At 44.2% G+C, this 18,491-nt stretch overlaps 2 protein-coding genes across 9 annotated transcripts in view; both read left to right on the top strand.

The window, feature by feature from the left end:
- Positions 1–211: 211 nt before the first annotated feature.
- LOC121306795 (phosphatidylinositol transfer protein beta isoform-like) lies at positions 212–8,144 on the top strand. The gene is made up of 10 exons (XM_041238723.1): positions 212–229; positions 615–757; positions 3,272–3,305; positions 3,735–3,809; positions 4,321–4,404; positions 4,624–4,701; positions 5,136–5,246; positions 5,844–5,966; positions 6,177–6,249; positions 7,330–8,144. The coding sequence occupies exons 1-9, from the start codon at positions 212–214 to the stop codon at positions 6,222–6,224; spliced, it is 714 nt and encodes a 237-aa protein (XP_041094657.1). The 3' UTR covers positions 6,225–6,249; positions 7,330–8,144.
- Positions 8,145–11,693: 3,549 nt separating this feature from the next.
- The window catches only part of eif3c (eukaryotic translation initiation factor 3, subunit C), a 29,061-nt gene continuing 22,263 nt past the window's right edge, over positions 11,694–18,491 (top strand). For 5 of the 8 annotated variants that reach the window (XM_041238823.1, XM_041238821.1, XM_041238819.1 and 2 more), the window contains exons 1-4: positions 11,695–11,823; positions 14,107–14,228; positions 15,465–15,530; positions 18,106–18,295. In XM_041238823.1, coding sequence (XP_041094757.1) covers positions 14,128–14,228; positions 15,465–15,530; positions 18,106–18,295 — 357 coding nt within the window. In that variant the 5' untranslated portion in view covers positions 11,695–11,823; positions 14,107–14,127. Of the gene's footprint in view, positions 11,824–13,267; positions 13,331–14,106; positions 14,229–15,464; positions 15,531–18,105; positions 18,296–18,491 lie in introns of those variants that run through there. The other 3 variants (XM_041238817.1, XM_041238816.1, XM_041238824.1) reach the window with 3 other exon arrangements.

The following is an 18,491-nucleotide window of genomic DNA, read 5'->3' as shown; positions in this document are numbered from 1 at the left end:
ATACGCCGTCAGATGTTGGTACAGGTGCGATCAGTTGCTGAAAACGTTCAAGCAAATGTTAAAGTTAAAAAGTCAGCGAGTTTGCTTATTTTACTAAACCAACCTCTCTCTCTCTCTCTCTCTCTCTCTCTCTCTCTCTCTCTCTCTCTCTCTCTCTCTCTCTCTCTCTCTCTCTCTCCCCCCCCAGGTCCAGATCGAGCGTCTCTCAGGTATGAGCACCGGAGAAAAGGTAATGGCCTCAGAGGAGAGGCATGTTCTGGAGGAGAAGAGAGAGACCAGGAGAGCCGAATTAAGGGTTTTGGTTCTGTCAGATCCACAAAAGAGCGTGAAGAGTTTTGGGTGAGTGATCGCTTTTTAAAAAAGTAGAGAGAGAGAGAATTCAGTTTCTGTTTGTCAGATCCAATTCCTTTATTTTTTTAAATCAATTCCCAGTTTCTCGTCCCCTTTTAATTCCTCCCATTAAAATTGCAAATTGACAGCGTTCTGTTCTAAAGAGCTTCCAAACGACCTCCACTGACTGGAGATGGTGATCTGGTGTAATTAGATTAGAAATGTGCTCAATTACATTGTAATTACAACCCCCCCCCCCCCCCCCCCCCTATTTTTTTTACAAGGCCAAGACACCAAGCTACTCTGTGGCTGAGGCCAGTAAGAACAACACAGGAGGGGGGGAGGGGATCGAGGTGCTGCGGAACGAACCATACGAGAAGGAGGGGGAGAAGGGGCAGTACACCCACAAGATCTACCACATTCACAGGTATTTTTTTTGGGGGGGGGGGGGGCTCTGAATTTATTTAGTCTAATAGCCTGTTCTAAAAAGTTTTTATAAAAGCACAGCAAAGTGTAATAAAGCATAGGGAAGCATTGTAAAGCACAGAGAGGTCTGGTAAATCATAGGAAAGCATTGTAAAGTACAGAGAGGTCTGGTAAAGCATAGGGAAGCATTGTAAAGCACAGAGAGGTGTGGTAAAGCATAGGGAAGCATTGTAAAGCACAGAGAGGTCTGGTAAAGCATAGGGAAGCATTGTAAAGCACAGAGAGGTAAAAGCATAGGGAAGCATTGTAAAGCACAGAGAGGTCTGGTAAAGCATAGGGAAGCATTGTAAAGCACAGAGAGGTCTGGTAAAGCATAGGGAAGCATTGTAAAGCACAGAGAGGTCTGATAAAGCATAGGGAAGCATTGTAAAGCACAGAGAATAGGGAAGCATGGTAAAGCATAGGGAAGCATTGTAAAGCACAGAGAGGTCTGGTAAAGCATAGGGAAGCATTGTAAAGCACAGAGAGGTCTGGTAAAGCATAGGGAAGCATTGTAAAGCACAGAGAGGTCTGGTAAAGCATAGGGAAGCATTGTAAAGCACAGAGAGGTCTGGTAAAGCATAGGGAAGCATTGTAAAGCACAGAGAGGTCTGGTAAAGCATAGGGAAGCATTGTAAAGCACAGAGAGGTCTGGTAAAGCATAGGGAAGCATTGTAAAGCACAGAGAGGTCTGGTAAAGCATAGGGAAGCATTGTAAAGTAAAGCATAGGGAAGCAGTAAAACACAGAGGTCTGGTAAAGCATAGGGAAGCATTGTAAAGCACAGAGAGGTCTGGTAAAGCATAGGGAAGCATTGTAAAGCACAGAGAGGTCTGGTAAAGCATAGGGAAGCATTGTAAAGCACAGAGAGGTCTGGTAAAGCATAGGGAAGCATTGTAAAGCACAGAGAGGTCTGTATGTCAGGTTTTGCATTGATTTCTCTCTCTCTCTCTCTCTCTCTCTCTCTCTCAGTACAGGTCCATTCCAGGGGTTCAAAGCACGTTTGCACCAGAAGGCGTGGTGCATTCCCCTACTCGTGAACCAGTGAAGGTGGGCCCTTGCTGTCCGAATCGTATTGTCCAAAGACAGAGTTCTCCTCAGGAACCCCAGGGGCTGGACCAGGCAAGGGCGGGGCTGGGAGCGTAATAGGGGCTGAACCACCCTCAGTCTCAAAGAGGAAGCAGTCTCGGGTTTTGCGTGGGTGCTGGCCTGTTCCGCCAGACCGACGAGAAAAAAGCCAAAAAGCAGCGAGCCCGTCACAAAACACGAGGAAGGAGGCAGCTGCTTCTTAACCCTGAGCGGTCCGTTTTTATTTATCAGCGCTCTTCGTCAGGATGCGAGCGGGTCCAAACGCATTTCACACGCGCTGTTTACAAGAGGCGTTTCAAACGCTTTCTTTTTCGGCGCTAGCAGTGTTTGGGCTCGTCGACGAAGTATTTTTTCAACTCGCCTTCTTTTAGATGCGCAACTGATAAATCAAGTGGTCAAACCCGTTTAAGCAGTCACGACAAACTTTTCAAATAATGCCATCAGTATCATTATTTTATTACGCTTGATACTGTAACATCTCCGGAAGCTTTAGCAAGCTGTGTGTCCTTTGTTGGTGTCCGCTGTATCTTCTGCACGGGTAAATGCAGTTATCAAACGGAAAATGGCAGCTGAATCCCAGGGGATTGGGGTGCGATCAGATGCGCCCCTGTTCCTTTCGGGCTTCTTTTGGCTCCTGCTGTCTCGCTCAGACGTTGGAAAAGGTTTTGGCGAAAGGTTTTTTACTTTTTCTGGAGAAAAGAAAAAAACGACAGAGACCCCTTGTTCGCTGTATTTTTCACATAACCTCCATAGATCGTGCATACTGATAAATCCTCAGCCTGAAAGGTTTTAATCACCAAACTTTTCAATAATGCGATCAGTCTCATTATTTTATTACTTAAGCTTTGCAAACGACACAGAGGAAACAACCACAGGGCACAATAGAGACGTCCCCTACCCCCGCTAGTCTACGCGGGGAAAAGGAAAGCAGAAGTAAACCGGGAAATGACCGAGCGACAGGCGCGTTCCAAAAAGTTGAAAAAAGTCGGCTTTTTTTTTTTTTGAATCACTAGGGGGCGAGCCGCAAAATAATGACGCCCTGACAGGGGGTACATTAACATGTGACTGGAAAGGGTTAATTGTGATGTCGGCCTTGGGCCGTCACGGGACCGCAAAGGGTTAATTCACGGCGAAGCCCGACACCAGCGGCCCTCGCCTGATTTCTGCGGGGCGCTCCATCCCGAAAATGAGAGAATCGTTTTGTGCGCTGAGCTGTGCTGTGTTGAACTCGGCTGTATTGCACTGAAGTGTACTATGCTGTATTTTGTTGAATTGAACTGCATTGCTGTACTGTACTGAAGTATAAGGTATTGTGCTGTATTTAAGGCTTACATTTTGTTAATTAAGGTGAAGTAATCTTGTGTTTGTTTTTCTGTTTGGTTTCTCCTCTTCGACTCTTCCTCCTGGTCCTCAGTTGTCACGGTGAGTTTTGGTTTTTTTTTGTGCTCAGTTCTGGTTTCTGATTTGACACCCGTTTTTTAAAACTGCGTTTTATTTTTAAATGTTTAAGAGGCTGCAGTCCTAATAATTAAATCTGCTACCCTCTCTCCCTCCTTCTTTCCCTCCCCATCTTTCTCTGTCTCTCCCCCTCCCCCTCTCTCTCTTCTCTGAGAGAGCTCCCAGAGGGAGGAGGGAAGGGGAGAGGCCTAGGAGGGAGAGGAATTAGAGATCAGATACGCAAGGGAGACAGACAACACCTTTCTTTTTCTCCTCCCCCCTCATCTCCTGTCTCTTCCCCCTTCACCTCTGTCAGATCTTCGCCACCCTCTCTTCTCCCCCAGGGATGCTTTCCATTCAACTTCTCCCCTCTCTCTCTCTCTCTCTCCTCTCTCTCTCTCTCTCTCTCTACAGAATGAATATATGAAAGATGATTTCTTTATTAAAATTGAGACCTGGCACAAACCTGACATGGGAACACAAGAAAATGTAAGTCTCTCCTCTCTCTCTCTCTCTCTCTCTCTCTCTCTCTCTCTCTCTCTCTCTCTCTCCCAGGTTCAGAGAATATATGAGTTCTCGATGAGGGATCTTGAAGGTCTTACTACAGTATGAGAGAGATACTGAGTGAGAAGAGGTACCTGGAGGATGGGAGAGGTACATTCTAGAAGGAGAGGAGCAGGGGAAATAAGGTTCTGAGGAGAGCAGACATGGGAGAGACAAGGGAGAATGAGGAGGTTCGGGGTCTCCAGGATACTCTCTCTCTCCTCCTCTCTCTCTCTCTCTCTCTCTCTCTCCTCCTCTCCCCTCCTCTCTCTCTCTCTCTCCCTCTCTCCACACTTACATTTTCACACCTATCTAGAGCAGCGCTTGTCCGATTGTGATGAAACTCGCTCAGGACCTTCTCTAGCGCCCAAGCTATTGAGAGAATCAGAATCTGAGGGTGTCTGTCTGTCTGTCTGTCTGTCTGTCTTATGTTTGTTAATTTGTTTTTCTTTCCCAGGTTCACGGTCTGCCCCAAGAGAGCTGGGAAGAAGTGGAGGTCATTCCCATTGATATCGCGGACCGGACACAAGTCAATGAATATGTGAGAGCAGCCACAACTTTCTTTCTTCCTCGTCGTCAGACTTTTTATAAATGACTTCCAAGAGAAGACTGTAGGAAAGAGAGTCAAGCAGACAAGTGTTTTCGGCTAGTCCTGCCTGCTTCAGTGCACTGTAGATGAAACGCTGATCTGCTTGACTTGGTTTTCAGTAGTTGCCTCTCTCTCTCTCTCGCTCTCTCTGTCGCGCCCTCCCTCTCTCAGGATTACAAAGCAGATGAGGACCCCGCTCTGTTCCGCTCTGAGAAGACTGGCCGTGGGCCCCTGGGGCCAGATTGGAAGGTGGGAAGAGGAACTGGTCTGTCTGTCTGTCTGTCTGTCTGTCTGTCTTTATAGCTCTCAGCGTCTTCAATGGCAAACGTTTCCACTAGAAGTCTTTCTCAGCGTCTTCAGTGTAAATTCAATGACTAACGTTTCCACTAGAAGTCTTTCTCAGTGTCTTCAGTGTAAATTCAATGGCAAACGTTTCCACTAGAAGTCTTTCTCAGTGTCTTCAGTGTAAATTCAATTCAGAAGTCTTTCTCAGTGTCTTCAATGCTCTCTCTTAGTTACAGGTACAAATTGTCCACCTTTTTAATGACTCTCTCACTCTTCTCCTCCCACCTCTAGCTCTCTCTCCCTCTCTCTCTCTCTCTCTCTCTCTCCCTCTCTCTCTCTCCCCTCTCTCTCTCTCTCTCTCTCTCCCTCTCTCTCTCTCTCCCCTCTTTCTCTTTCAGATCAATCTGGGGTCTCACAGTGACTGTCCTCACATGACTGCGTACAAACTGGTAACCGTGCACTTCCGCTGGTGGGGCCTGCAAGGCAGGGTGGAGAAATTCATACACAAGGTGAGAAACGAACAATCATCATCATCAATAATAATAATAATAATAATATAATAAAATATAATAATAATAATATTACCACTGCAAGGGAGGGTGGAGAAATTCATACACAGGTGGAAAAATGAACAATTATTATTATTATTATTATTATTTATTATTATTATTATTATTATTATTATTCACTGCAAGGGAGGGTGCAAGGGAGGGTGCAGGCATGAATTCAGTAGAGATGTTTTGTTCGTTTTTGTCGTGTTGATTGATTATTGATTGTGGATTTGTTATTGACTGTGGATTGATTATTGATTGTGGATGGTTATTGATTGTGGGTTGATTATTGATTGGATTTGTTATTGATTGTGGATTGGTTATTGATTGTGGGTTGATTATTGATTGTGGATTATTGATTGTGGGTTGATTATTGATTGTGGATTATTGATTGTGGATTGGTTATTGATTGTGGGTTGATTATTGATTGGATGGATTATTGATTGTGGATTGGTTATTGATTGTGGGTTGATTATTGATTCTGGATTATTGATTGTGGATTGGTTATTGATTGTGGGTTGATTATTGATTGTGGGTTGCTCTCCTCTCTCACAGCAGGAGAAGCGCTTGTTCACTAATTTTCACCGGCAGCTGTTCTGCTGGTTGGATCGCTGGGTGGATTTCTCCATGGAGGATATCCGGCGCATGGAGGAGGAGACGCAGAAAGAGCTGGACAAGGTCACTCCCCCTCTCCCTCACTCCCCCTCTCTCCCTCTCCCTCACTCCCCCTCTCTCCCTCTCCCTCTCCCTCTTTCTATCTCGCCCTCTCTGGTATGACTAAAGCAGAAGTATTGCCAAAGCAAATGATTACAGAAAATGAATCTCTCTCTCTCTCTCTCTCTCTCTCTCTCTCTCTCTCTCTCTCTCTCTCTCTCTCTCTCTCTCTAGATGAGGAACGAGGGATCTGTCAGAGGGATGTGTGCAGGGGAGGACTAACACTGAGGAGTCCTCTCTCAGTACAGTGAGTATCTGTGTGTGTGTGTGTGTCTGTATATCAACATCTGTACAGAGAAGTGCTTGTCCGATCTGTGATCGTCCTGAAGTTATTGAGAGTGTCAGAATCTGACGGTGTGTGCAGTGCCTGGCCGGCTCCCTGCCTGCCTGCCTGCCTGCCTGCCTGCCTGCCTGGCTGCCTGCCTGGCTGCCTGCCTGCCTGTCTGTCTGTCTGCCTGTCTGTCTGTCTGTCTCTCTGTCTGTCTGTCTGTCTGTCTGTCTGTCTGTCTGTCTGTCTGTCTCTCTGTCTCTGTCGCTTTGTTCTCTCTGTCTATCTGTCTCTCTGTCTCTCTGTCTCTCTGCCTGGCTGTCTCTCTGCCTCCCTGCCTGCCTGGCTGTCTCTCTGTCTCTCTGCCTGGCTGTCTCTCTGCCTCTCTGCCTGGCTGTCTCTCTGCCTCCCTGCCTGCCTGGCTGTCTCTCTGTCTCTCTGCCTGGCTGTCTCTCTGTCTCCCTGCCTGCCTGCCTGGCTGTCTCTCTGTCTCTCTGCCTGGCTGTCTCTCTGTCTCCCTGCCTGCCTGGCTGTCTCTCTGTCTCCATGCCTGCCTGCCTGGCTGTCTCTCTGTCTCTCTGCCTCTCTGCCTGGCTGTCTCTCTGCCTCCCTGCCTGCCTGCCTGGCTGTCTCTCTGTCTCTCTGCCTGGCTGTCTCTCTGCCTCCCTGCCTCTCTGTCTCTCTGCCTCTCTGCCTGCCTGCCTGGCTGTCTCCCTGCCTGCCTGCCTGGCTGTCTCTCTGTCTCTCTGCCTCTCTGCCTGCCTGCCTGGCTGTCTCTCTGTCTCTCTGCCTCTCTGCCTGCCTGGCTGGCTGTCTCTCTGTCTATCACAGTTAGGTTTGCATCTCTCTACAGAACTGCTTGTAATGAAACTTGCTCAGGACCTTTAGTTCACAAGTTATAGAAAGCATTAATGAGAGAGAGAGAGAGAGAGAGAGAGAGAGAGAGAGAGAGAGAGAGAGAGAGAGAGAGAGAGAGAGAGAGAATTTACAACCCTGCCAATTGGCTGTAAAGAATAATCATTTAATAAATTTCTTGGTTTTTTTGTTGTTGTTTTGCAGTGGCTCAGAATAATGGTGGGGCGTGGGGAGCTATGATTGGCTCAATCTGCCTGAATCTCCGCCCCCTCCCCCCCCCTGCATCCAGTCAAAACACACCATCATCACACATACCCTGACGAGCAGCCAACACAGAACGAGGGAGGAGGAGGAGGAGGAGGGGGGGGTGACTGAACAAACGAAGGAAAAAAAAGAAACATGAAGAAGAAACGGAGAGAAAGAGGAGAGGAGACTTATCAATAATGCCATCATTTAAAAGAAAAACCCAATTCTAAGGAAGTCAAGACTTCTTTAAAATCCATTCTCTCTCCTCTTATTATCTTTATTAACAGAATCACTGGCCCATCCCTTTACAGGAGCGCTGACCATCTTTAAAATCCATTCTCTCACCTCTTATTAGCTTTATTAACATGATCACTGGCCCCTCCCTTTACAGGAGCGCTGACCATCTTTAAAATCCATTCTCTCTCCTCTTATTATCTTTATTAACAGAATCACTGGCCCATCCCTTTACAGGAGCGCTGACCATCTTTAAAATCCATTCTCTCACCTCTTATTAGCTTTATTAACATGATCACTGGCCCCTCCCTTTACAGGAGCGCTGACCATCTTTAAAATCCATTCTCTCCCCTCTTAATAATTTGGTAGTTAATGAAGCTAATAAGAGAATGGATTCTCCCTCTACCTCTCCCTTTCCCTCTCCCTGTGTTAATCCAATACAAGATTATGTGTACCCTGCCAAACTGTATCTTTGTTTTGTTGGTTTAGATTTTTTTTAAAAACACGTTTGTATTGAATTTTATCTTAATGTGTCTTTGTTGTTGTTTTTTTGTTGTTGTTGTTTTCAACCCTGTGTTTTGTTTTGAATTTCTACTGTAAAAAAAAAACAAAACAAAAACGGTTACTGTCATTTTTGTAAAAAACAAAAATAAACATTCGACGACATCAAACGGAATAAAATCAAGACATCTTTAAATGTTTTAAAAAAAAAACAAAAAAAACATGAAAAGAGTTGTAAATAAATCTTTTTTTTGTTTGTTTTACTACTTTACAAATATTCTATTGAAGTGTTTATTGAATTAGCTGCTCTCAGATCCCCAGTACAGCACTGAGTTCTCTACACTAGACTGTATTGAATTAGCTGCTCTCAGATCCCCAGTACAGCGCTGAGTTCTCTACACTAGACTGTATTGAATTAGCTGCTCTCAGATCCCCAGTACAGCGCTGAGTTCTCTATACTAGACTGTATTGAATTAGCTGCTCTCAGATCCCCAGTACAGCACTGAGTTCTCTACACTAGACTGTATTGAATTAGCTGCTCTCAGATCCCCAGTACAGCACTGAGTTCTCTACACTAGACTGTATTGAATTAGCTGCTCTCAGATCCCCAGTACAGCGCTGAGTTCTCTACACTAGACTGTATTGAATTAGCTGCTCTCAGATCCCCAGTACAGCACTGAGTTCTCTACACTAGACTGTATTGAATTAGCTGCTCTCAGATCCCCAGTACAGCGCTGAGTTCTCTACACTAGACTGTATTGAATTAGCTGCTCTCAGATCCCCAGTACAGCACTGAGTTCTCTACACTAGACTGTATTGAATTAGCTGCTCTCAGATCCCCAGTACAGCGCTGAGTTCTCTATACTAGACTGTATTGAATTAGCTGCTCTCAGATCCCCAGTACAGCACTGAGTTCTCTATAGACTGGATTGAATCTAGACTGTATTGAATTAGCTGCTCTCAGATCCCCAGTACAGCACTGAGTTCTCTACACTAGACTGTATTGAATTAGCTGCTCTCAGATCCCCAGTACAGCACTGAGTTCTCTATACTAGACTGTATTGAATTAGCTGCTCTCAGATCCCCAGTACAGCACTGAGTTCTCTACACTAGACTGTATTGAATTAGCTGCTCTCAGATCCCCAGTACAGCACTGAGTTCTCTACACTAGACTGTATTGAATTAGCTGCTCTCAGATCCCCAGTACAGCACTGAGTTCTCTACACTAGACTGTATTGAATTAGCTGCTCTCAGATCCCCAGTACAGCACTGAGTTCTCTACACTAGACTGTATTGAATTAGCTGCTCTCAGATCCCCAGTACAGCACTGAGTTCTCTACACTAGACTGTATTGAATTAGCTGCTCTCAGATCCCCAGTACAGCACTGAGTTCTCTACACTAGACTGTATTGAATTAGCTGCTCTCAGATCCCCAGTACAGCACTGAGTTCTCTACACTAGACTGTATTGAATTAGCTGCTCTCAGATCCCCAGTACAGCACTGAGTTCTCTACACTAGACTGTATTGAATTAGCTGCTCTCAGATCCCCAGTACAGCACTGAGTTCTCTACACTAGACTGTATTGAATTAGCTGCTCTCAGATCCCCAGTACAGCACTGAGTTCTCTACACTAGACTGTATTGAATTAGCTGCTCTCAGATCCCCAGTACAGCACTGAGTTCTCTACACTAGACTGTATTGAATTAGCTGCTCTCAGATCCCCAGTACAGCGCTGAGTTCTCTACACTAGACTGTATTGAATTAGCTGCTCTCAGATCCCCAGTACAGCACTGAGTTCTCTACACTAGACTGTATTGAATTAGCTGCTCTCAGATCCCCAGTACAGCGCTGAGTTCTCTACACTAGACTGTATTGAATTAGCTGCTCTCAGATCCCCAGTACAGCACTGAGTTCTCTACACTAGACTGTATTGAATTAGCTGCTCTCAGATCCCCAGTACAGCACTGAGTTCTCTACACTAGACTGTATTGAATTAGCTGCTCTCAGATCCCCAGTACAGCACTGAGTTCTCTACACTAGACTGTATTGAATTAGCTGCTCTCAGATCCCCAGTACAGCACTGAGTTCTCTACACTAGACTGTATTGAATTAGCTGCTCTCAGATCCCCAGTACAGCACTGAGTTCTCTACACTAGACTGTATTGAATTAGCTGCTCTCAGATCCCCAGTACAGCACTGAGTTCTCTACACTAGACTGTATTGAATTAGCTGCTCTCAGATCCCCAGTACAGCACTGAGTTCTCTACACTAGACTGTATTGAATTAGCTGCTCTCAGATCCCCAGTACAGCACTGAGTTCTCTACACTAGACTGTATTGAATTAGCTGCTCTCAGATCCCCAGTACAGCACTGAGTTCTCTACACTAGACTGTATTGAATTAGCTGCTCTCAGATCCCCAGTACAGCACTGAGTTCTCTACACTAGACTGTATTGAATTAGCTGCTCTCAGATCCCCAGTACAGCACTGAGTTCTCTACACTAGACTGTATTGAATTAGCTGCTCTCAGATCCCCAGTACAGCGCTGAGTTCTCTACACTAGACTGTATTGAATTAGCTGCTCTCAGATCCCCAGTACAGCACTGAGTTCTCTACACTAGACTGTATTGAATTAGCTGCTCTCAGATCCCCAGTACAGCACTGAGTTCTCTACACTAGACTGTATTGAATTAGCTGCTCTCAGATCCCCAGTACAGCACTGAGTTCTCTACACTAGACTGTATTGAATTAGCTGCTCTCAGATCCCCAGTACAGCACTGAGTTCTCTACACTAGACTGTATTGAATTAGCTGCTCTCAGATCCCCAGTACAGCACTGAGTTCTCTACACTAGACTGTATTGAATTAGCTGCTCTCAGATCCCCAGTACAGCACTGAGTTCTCTACACTAGACTGTATTGAATTAGCTGCTCTCAGATCCCCAGTACAGCACTGAGTTCTCTACACTAGACTGTATTGAATTAGCTGGCTCTCAGATCCCCAGTACAGCACTGAGTTCTCTACACTAGACTGTATTGAATTAGCTGCTCTCAGATCCCCAGTACAGCACTGAGTTCTCTACACTAGACTGTATTGAATTAGCTGCTCTCAGATCCCCAGTACAGCGCTGAGTTCTCTACACTAGACTGTATTGAATTAGCTGCTCTCACATCCCCATAGAAGTTAAGAGATGGCACCCATTCTACATTCACCGTTGCGACTTGCGAGTTCAAGTTGCGCAACTTAGTTTAACGTTAATCTACAAAATAATAAGCCGTTTTTTTTTTTTTTATTTAACGGCCAGGGTTGCCAGATTTCTGCAGAGTTTATAGCCTCCAAAACAGCCAAATTATTTGTTTTAACTGGAAGCGAGCTTATAATTAACATGCATGCCTGTGCATTAAAAAAAAAAAAAAAAAAAGCTTTCTTAAGAAATGATATCGGGTATAAAATAATAATAATAATAATAATAAGAAGAAGAAGAAGTCAAATGCCCCCCTTCGGCGCTGCTAGTAATTGTAGTTCCTTTAACCGCCTTCCACCTGCGACGGTCCAGAATATTCCACAGAGAACTACAACTCCCAGGGGGCAGTGCGAGCGAGCTGTCGCATTCTCGCTCTTTCGAGCCGGCCTGTGGAAGGAGCCGCCTGACACTGGATTTGTTTCTAGCCGCAGTTAAGCGAGCAGAGACCCGTTTAAACCGCCGGTTCGGAGAGAGGTAAGCCTCGCTAATTCAAGCAGCCACACCGCTCTGAGGGGGGGTTAGCTGTTTCACCGAGCTTTTGAACGCCAGAGCCCGGTTGTGTGTTCCTGGCGAGGCGCAGGCTCCTGGGGCCTGGCCGCTGCAAACCGCATCTGAAATAAAAGCGACCGAAACTCGTGTGTTATAATATAATATAATATAATATAATGTTTATTTACTGTTTTAATGTGTGGTGTTCTTATGACGGTGGTTTAATCATGTGTTTGCATCATTGCCATGTTAAATAAATTAGGATTTTACTGAACCATTGTGTCATCTTCGTATTGTTGCCTTTTAAAATGTTGTTGTTATTTATTATTATTATTATTATTATTATTATTATTATTATTATTATTATTGTCGTCTTCCACTTAAACTGTGTGCGTTTTTCAACTTGCACACACGTGTTCTTTTTCATAATGTATCGATTGCCATATTGATAGAAATTTGAATAACCCTATCTTCAATATTTCAGTGTGTACTCCTAGTGGTTTGTGTGTGTTGGCGGACAGTCAGTGTTTTTTCAGACCCCCCCCCCCCAACCAAGCTCGCTATTACTTAACAAGACCCTTAATTGAAGTGATAATGTGCTTAATTAGACCCTTTTAAAATAGTTTTCAGCTCTTAGACGGTTACAGATTTCAAGTTAGGTGTAACGTGTTATAAGTTTTTGGTAATATATGTAAACCCCCTTGAACTGCTGTCAGCCCCAAACTCACCACTGAGATATTTCTCTGACTAGGAAGTATAGTTTTAACAAACAGTTTTATTTTAATAAATTAATACATTAGTGAATAACCTTGGGTCATATACAGGGTGTCGATACTTATGTCTGCAAATGTGTGTGTGTGTGTGTGTGTGTGTGTGTGTGTGTGTGTATATATATATATATATATATATATATATATATATATATATATATAAGTGCTTTGTGATGATGGTCCACTGTGAAATGTGCTAGGTAAAAATAAAGATTGAGTTATAATAACAAATATTCTTATATATGAGCATCAACAGAAACTTATATTTGAGCCTCAGAAGAAACTGATCCCTTATATTTGGATAAACTTCACTAGCTGTGATCGAAAAAATGACACTCAGTTTCAGAGCAGGGGCAGTGACTTTCTATTGTGCTGATTAACAGCTGACATGACGAAGATGCTGCAGAATGATCTGTCCATCTCGGCAGGTGTTGTGACTCTTGGTCTCCCGGTTGGTGGGCTGTCATTGGCAGAGTGGGTCTGGTTATACCGTCTCGCCGGGTTTGAAATCGCTGGCTGTGAGCGCCCGAGACGGCGAGGCACAGCCCGCTGCCCCAGCCCAGCCTCCAACATGCAGATCGCACGAAGGCGCTGCTCTCTCGACAGATGTGACATGTTGTTGTTTTTCTGTGACTTTTTCTTTATTGCTTTTATTCAAGCTTGCAATTCAACAGCTGCAATCACTCCCTATCCAGCGTCCAGTCAACTGTCTCGCTAATCAGGTGATTAAGAGCTTCAGTCACAGTCGCTCAAGCGTGTCGTGGGCAAGGATGAACGATCGAGTGATCAAAAAGAAACCAGAAGCATTTCATCAATGGCCATCATACCTTTTATATTTTTTCAAAAATAAATGTGTTATAATAGTGAAAAGTTTCTTTTGATGCACCTTATATATATATGATGGTTGCAAAAACAATTATCAAATTTAATATTGAAAACAAATATACAATTTAGGGCTACTCTGATTTAATTGATTAGTTAGATGGAGTAATCATTAGAGTTGATTGCAGTTAAAACAAACAAAAAGAAAATTACAATTGAATCGCGCAGAATGAGGGCACGATGAAGGCACCGATTCCTCAGTCAGAGGTAATTATGTGGTCGTTGCCCTCTGCGACAGCGTGACAAGCAATTGCTTGTCAGTAGCCACAGGTACCTCTAAGAAGATTCTGAATGAATAAAAGCAGAACTACAGGACGTGAAGAACGCAGCTGTCTGTAACGGTAGATTAAACGCTGCAGTCTTGTGACCGACAGTGTCCTGGAAGAACGGTTGAAAAAATGTGTTGCATTGACCGAAATAAACTAGATTCTGAGTTTTTGTTTTTTAGAGTTACTATGCAGGACAGCTGCTATAATATTGTTGAGAGAGAGAGAATGTATATAGACTGTTTCTCTCATAGCGGTCCACAGTTTGGGAGCCCGTGGGTTAACCTCTCTGTCTCTCTGTCTCCCTGCGTCCTCATCTCTGGTGGCTGCTCAATTCTTTCTCTCCACAGACTCCATCGCTTGGCGCCACCATGTCTCGTTTCTTCGCCACGGGCTCAGACACAGAGTCTGAAGAATCGTCTTCGGGAGACGAACTCGCGCCCAAACAGGCAGGAGCCACCTACGCCAAGCCGTGAGTCTGACTCTGTCTGTTTGTCTGTCTAGCTCCGAGACTGGTCTTCCTAAGCCTGCCTTGGTCTTTCTGTCCCATAAGGGTATACTCTGTCAGTCCTTAAGCAGGGCTGGGAATAAGTCTCCTATTGCACAGCAGTGTCGCCCAGTCCAGGTTTACTACCAGCTTGATCAGCCCCCAGTGTGTCTAGGCAACACGCTCAGGTGTTTCTTATTATTAACCCTTTCCAGTCCGATGTCTGGACCCTGTCCGACATCATCAAAAAGACGTCAAGCCCAGGTCTCTAGTCGTTTCGTTTGGAAAAAACAGAGAAAACCTTTCAGTGATCTGTGCTTGATGTCTTTTTGATGATATTGGTTAAACAGTGCGTCTAAAATATAAACAGGCGCTGAATAAATGGACCGCAAAGAGTTAAACTCCTAGTGAAACCAGGAATGGATCGAACCGCTATGCAACGGGAGTCTTCTTCCCAACCCTGTTTGTCTGCCTATGCTCTGTCTGTCCTGCCTGTGTGTCTCGTCTGTGTAGAAGCTATCTGCTTGCTTGTTTAGCAGACGCCTCTGTCCAAGAGTCCCCGACTTTGTTTCCGCGTTCCTGCTTCAACGACTGTTTGCTCGTTTCTCTTGTGAAACCGCAAGTCTGTCTGTTGAAACCAGGCGTGCAACTTCTACCTGCTGCTTACAAAGCTGTTTTTAACCCTGTGCAAAACCACAAATTTCTCCTTAAGTGACACATCTATATCTGTGTGTATCTATTTCTATCTGTCTATCTGTATCTCTATCTTTATATATCAATCTATCTGTGTGTATCTGTCTGCATCTATCTGTATATCTGTCTATCTCTATCTGTGTGTATCTGTCTATCTATCTGTCTATATCTATTTATCTCTATCTGAATCTGTGTGTATCTCTGTATCTATCTATATATCTTTGTCTATCTGTGAATCTGTCTGTATCTATCTATATCTATCTCTATCTGTGTATCTCTGTCTGTCTGTCTGTATCTATCTATCTGTCTCGCTATTTATCTCTATTGCTCTGTCTCTATCTATCTATCTCTTTCTCTATCTATATAGCTCTGTCTGTCTTTCTATACCTATGTCTATCTGTGTGTCTCTGTGTCTCTCTCTGTCTATCTCTATATAGCTTTATCTACCTTTCTATAACTATGTCTGTCTGTGTCTCTCTGTATGTCTCGTTATGTTTAACCCAGCAGTATGCATTTCCCTTTCTGCAGAGCGATCTTGCTGAGCGATGAGGAGGAGGACACTAAGAGAGTGGTGCGGAGCGCCAAGGACAAGAGGTGAGACCGAACACTGAGTACCAGTGTGTACCAGTTATACCTGCAGACAATTCTGAAAAACCAGCAAAACCACCTGTACAGCGCTGGCCAAAAGCTTTTCATCACCCTGCAGAATGAACTCCCTCAGCTTCATAGAGTCCAGTGAAAGCTGCTGAATAATGTTCCCTTGTTAACATATTGAATTGCACCCCCTCTATATAGAATGAACTCACTCAGCTTCATAGAGTCCAGTGAAAGCTGCTGAATAATGTTCCCTTGTTAACATATTGAATTGCACCCCCTCTATATAGAATGAACTCCCTCAGCTTCATAGAGTCCAGTGAAAGCTGCTGAATAATGTTCCCTTGTTAACATATTGAATTGCACCCCCTCTATATAGAATGAACTCCCTCAGCTTCATAGAGTCCAGTGAAAGCTGCTGAATAATGTTCCCTTGTTAACATATTGAATTGCACCCCCTCTATATAGAATGAACTCCCTCAGCTTCATAGAGTCCAGTGAAAGCTGCTGAATAATGTTCCCTTGTTAACATATTGAATTGCACCCCCTCTATATAGAATGAACTCCCTCAGCTTCATAGAGTCCAGTGAAAGCTGCTGAATAATGTTCCCTTGTTAACATATTGAATTGCACCCCCTCTATATAGAATGAACTCACTCAGCTTCATAGAGTCCAGTGAAAGCTGCTGAATAATGTTCCCTTGTTAACATATTGAATTGCACACCCCTCTATATAGAATGAACTCCCTCAGCTTCATAGAGTCCAGTGAAAGCTGCTGAATAATGTTCCCTTGTTAACATATTGAATCACACACCGTTGTAGCTTCTCATATACACAACGAAAAACTGACAAATTCACCTTTTGAAATCTAACACACAATATACTTTACTAGTGTTATGGATACAGGTAGACATAGTTGCGATTGATCATTTTGTGGTTTCTTTGATTTACATGATGATAAGTAATCGAAATAATGTTCATATACAGTCAGCGTCGCTTTCTCGGGACGCCTCCGGAGAAGGAAAGTGTCCCGAATGAGCGGCTGTCCCAATTAAACAAGAGGCAGCGGAGACGACCCAAGTCAGACTTTTTTGATTCTTAATGAAAATATAAGGAATGAAATCATGTGATGATTAAATATTAAACGCATCATTTAAAACACGACTTCATGTTTTTATTATTCCTAAACAAAGTGAATCGCCCCTGCGATGTTGACGCGCCAACTTTCTGTGCAAGAGCAGCGTGAGAATCCAGCGGAGTCTCCTCCTCTTCCTCCTCCTTCCGCTCCTCCTCTAAGAGTTCAGCGTGGTTTCCTCAATGTACTCGAGTCAGTGTGATCACGCACTCGCTGCTCTGCGCAAAGCGACCCGCCTTGCTCTGAAAAGCGAGCTCCCTTCATCATTTCAAAATACTGCATCCCAATTAACAAAGGACTTCCCAATTAAACGACATCAACAGCGCTGGGATGAACCGTCTCCCGGAGTTGTATCCCTTTCAGCAGCAACCGGGATTTGTCAGTATCGCGACGCGATTAGTCGGCTCTGACTGTCTGTCTGTCTGTCTGTCTGTCTCTCTCTCTCTCTCTCTCTCTCTCTCTCTCTCTCTCTCTCTCTCGATTCAATTTAGTTAAAAAATGCTTTTATTAGCATGACAAAATGAAGTTGAGTTTTGCCAAAGCAATTCAACAATGAATACTATTACATAACATTCCAGACAATACAATACAACAACCCTCCCTCCCTCTCCCTCTCTATTTACAGTAGACATGAGTGCTTGTACCCCATGCTGCAGGGTGTCTACACCAGGGTCGCTCTCTCTCTCTCTCTCTCTCTCTCTGTCTCTCGCTAAATTATTAATAGATGGGCTTCAATGACATACAGGAAAATAATTCCATCTAGTGTTTCTGTAAGGTCATAAACTATGAGAGCGAAGGTCAAGTAATTAATAAACTGTGTGTGTGTATATATATATATATATACACACACACACACACACACATATATAAAAATATGTAATTTATTTTTAAATTGTCTCAGTCCTAGAATTGCGGGTGATGCAAAAGGTTTGGCCCCAGTTGTACTTATAATTGTACTTAATTATAAGTACAAGTTTAAATACACTTGATAGCACTCTGAGCATATTTTAACAGAAAAAGTACATAACGCAGCCATGAGGTCACAAAACACGGAACACGATGTGCAGGTTTTGCCTATCAGAAATGTCTTGGGCTATAATCTTTTTTTTTTTTAAAAGAGGCGTCGTTCTCGATGTGTCGCAGTGTTCTTCTCTCGTGTGGCGTTTTTGAAAAGCAGTGGGCTGCAGCTGTAATTTTTGAGTTTTGCAAGTCTTTCCGAGGTAGCTGCTCTGAGTGCCCCTTGTGGTGGTTTGTACTTTCATCTTCCGCTGATGGAAGCAGTAGCCCCTCGCTCGTTCTCACGATCGCAGTTGGGAGCGGTCCGCTGTTCTAGGGACAAGGAGAAACCTGGACCGTGCTCCTTTGTAGGCTTTAATGGATAGGTTTAAAGATTAAAGAATTTAAAACCGACCCCCAATCTCCTGCCCCCCTGGCTCCCAGGTTTGAGGAATTAACAAATCTGATCAAGACCATTCGCAATGCCATGAAGATTCGAGACATGTCGAAATGCTTGGAGGAGTTCGAGCAGCTCTGCAAAGCGTTCCTGAAATCCAAGAGCATCGTGGACAAAGAGGGGGTGCCCACCTTCTACACGCGCCTCCTAGCCGACCTGGAAGACTACCTGAACGAGGTGAGGAGCACCCCAAAACAATACCCATCAAGGGTAGACTGCACCCCCGACAAACCACACACTCCATCATCTACAGCGTCAAAAAAGCAACATGTTTACCTTCTTACTTTTATTGTATCTCAAAACATTTCTGTAATATCTCTCTGTTCCCCCCTCTCTTCTCCTCTCCATCTCTCTTGTTATCTGCTCTTTCTCC

The sequence above is a fragment of the Polyodon spathula genome, chromosome 50 (assembly GCF_017654505.1).
Source record: "Polyodon spathula isolate WHYD16114869_AA chromosome 50, ASM1765450v1, whole genome shotgun sequence".
Taxonomy (NCBI): Eukaryota; Metazoa; Chordata; class Actinopteri; order Acipenseriformes; family Polyodontidae; genus Polyodon; species Polyodon spathula.
This window is presented reverse-complemented; position numbering and strand designations above follow the sequence as displayed.

Excerpts from the sequence above, each read along its gene's own strand:
- LOC121306795 (XM_041238723.1), top strand. Across the intron at positions 5,247-5,843 it reads TGGAGAAATTCATACACAAG|CAGGAGAAGCGCTTGTTCAC; the intron begins GTGAGAAACGAA and ends CCTCTCTCACAG. Across the intron at positions 5,967-6,176 it reads CGCAGAAAGAGCTGGACAAG|ATGAGGAACGAGGGATCTGT; the intron begins GTCACTCCCCCT and ends CTCTCTCTCTAG.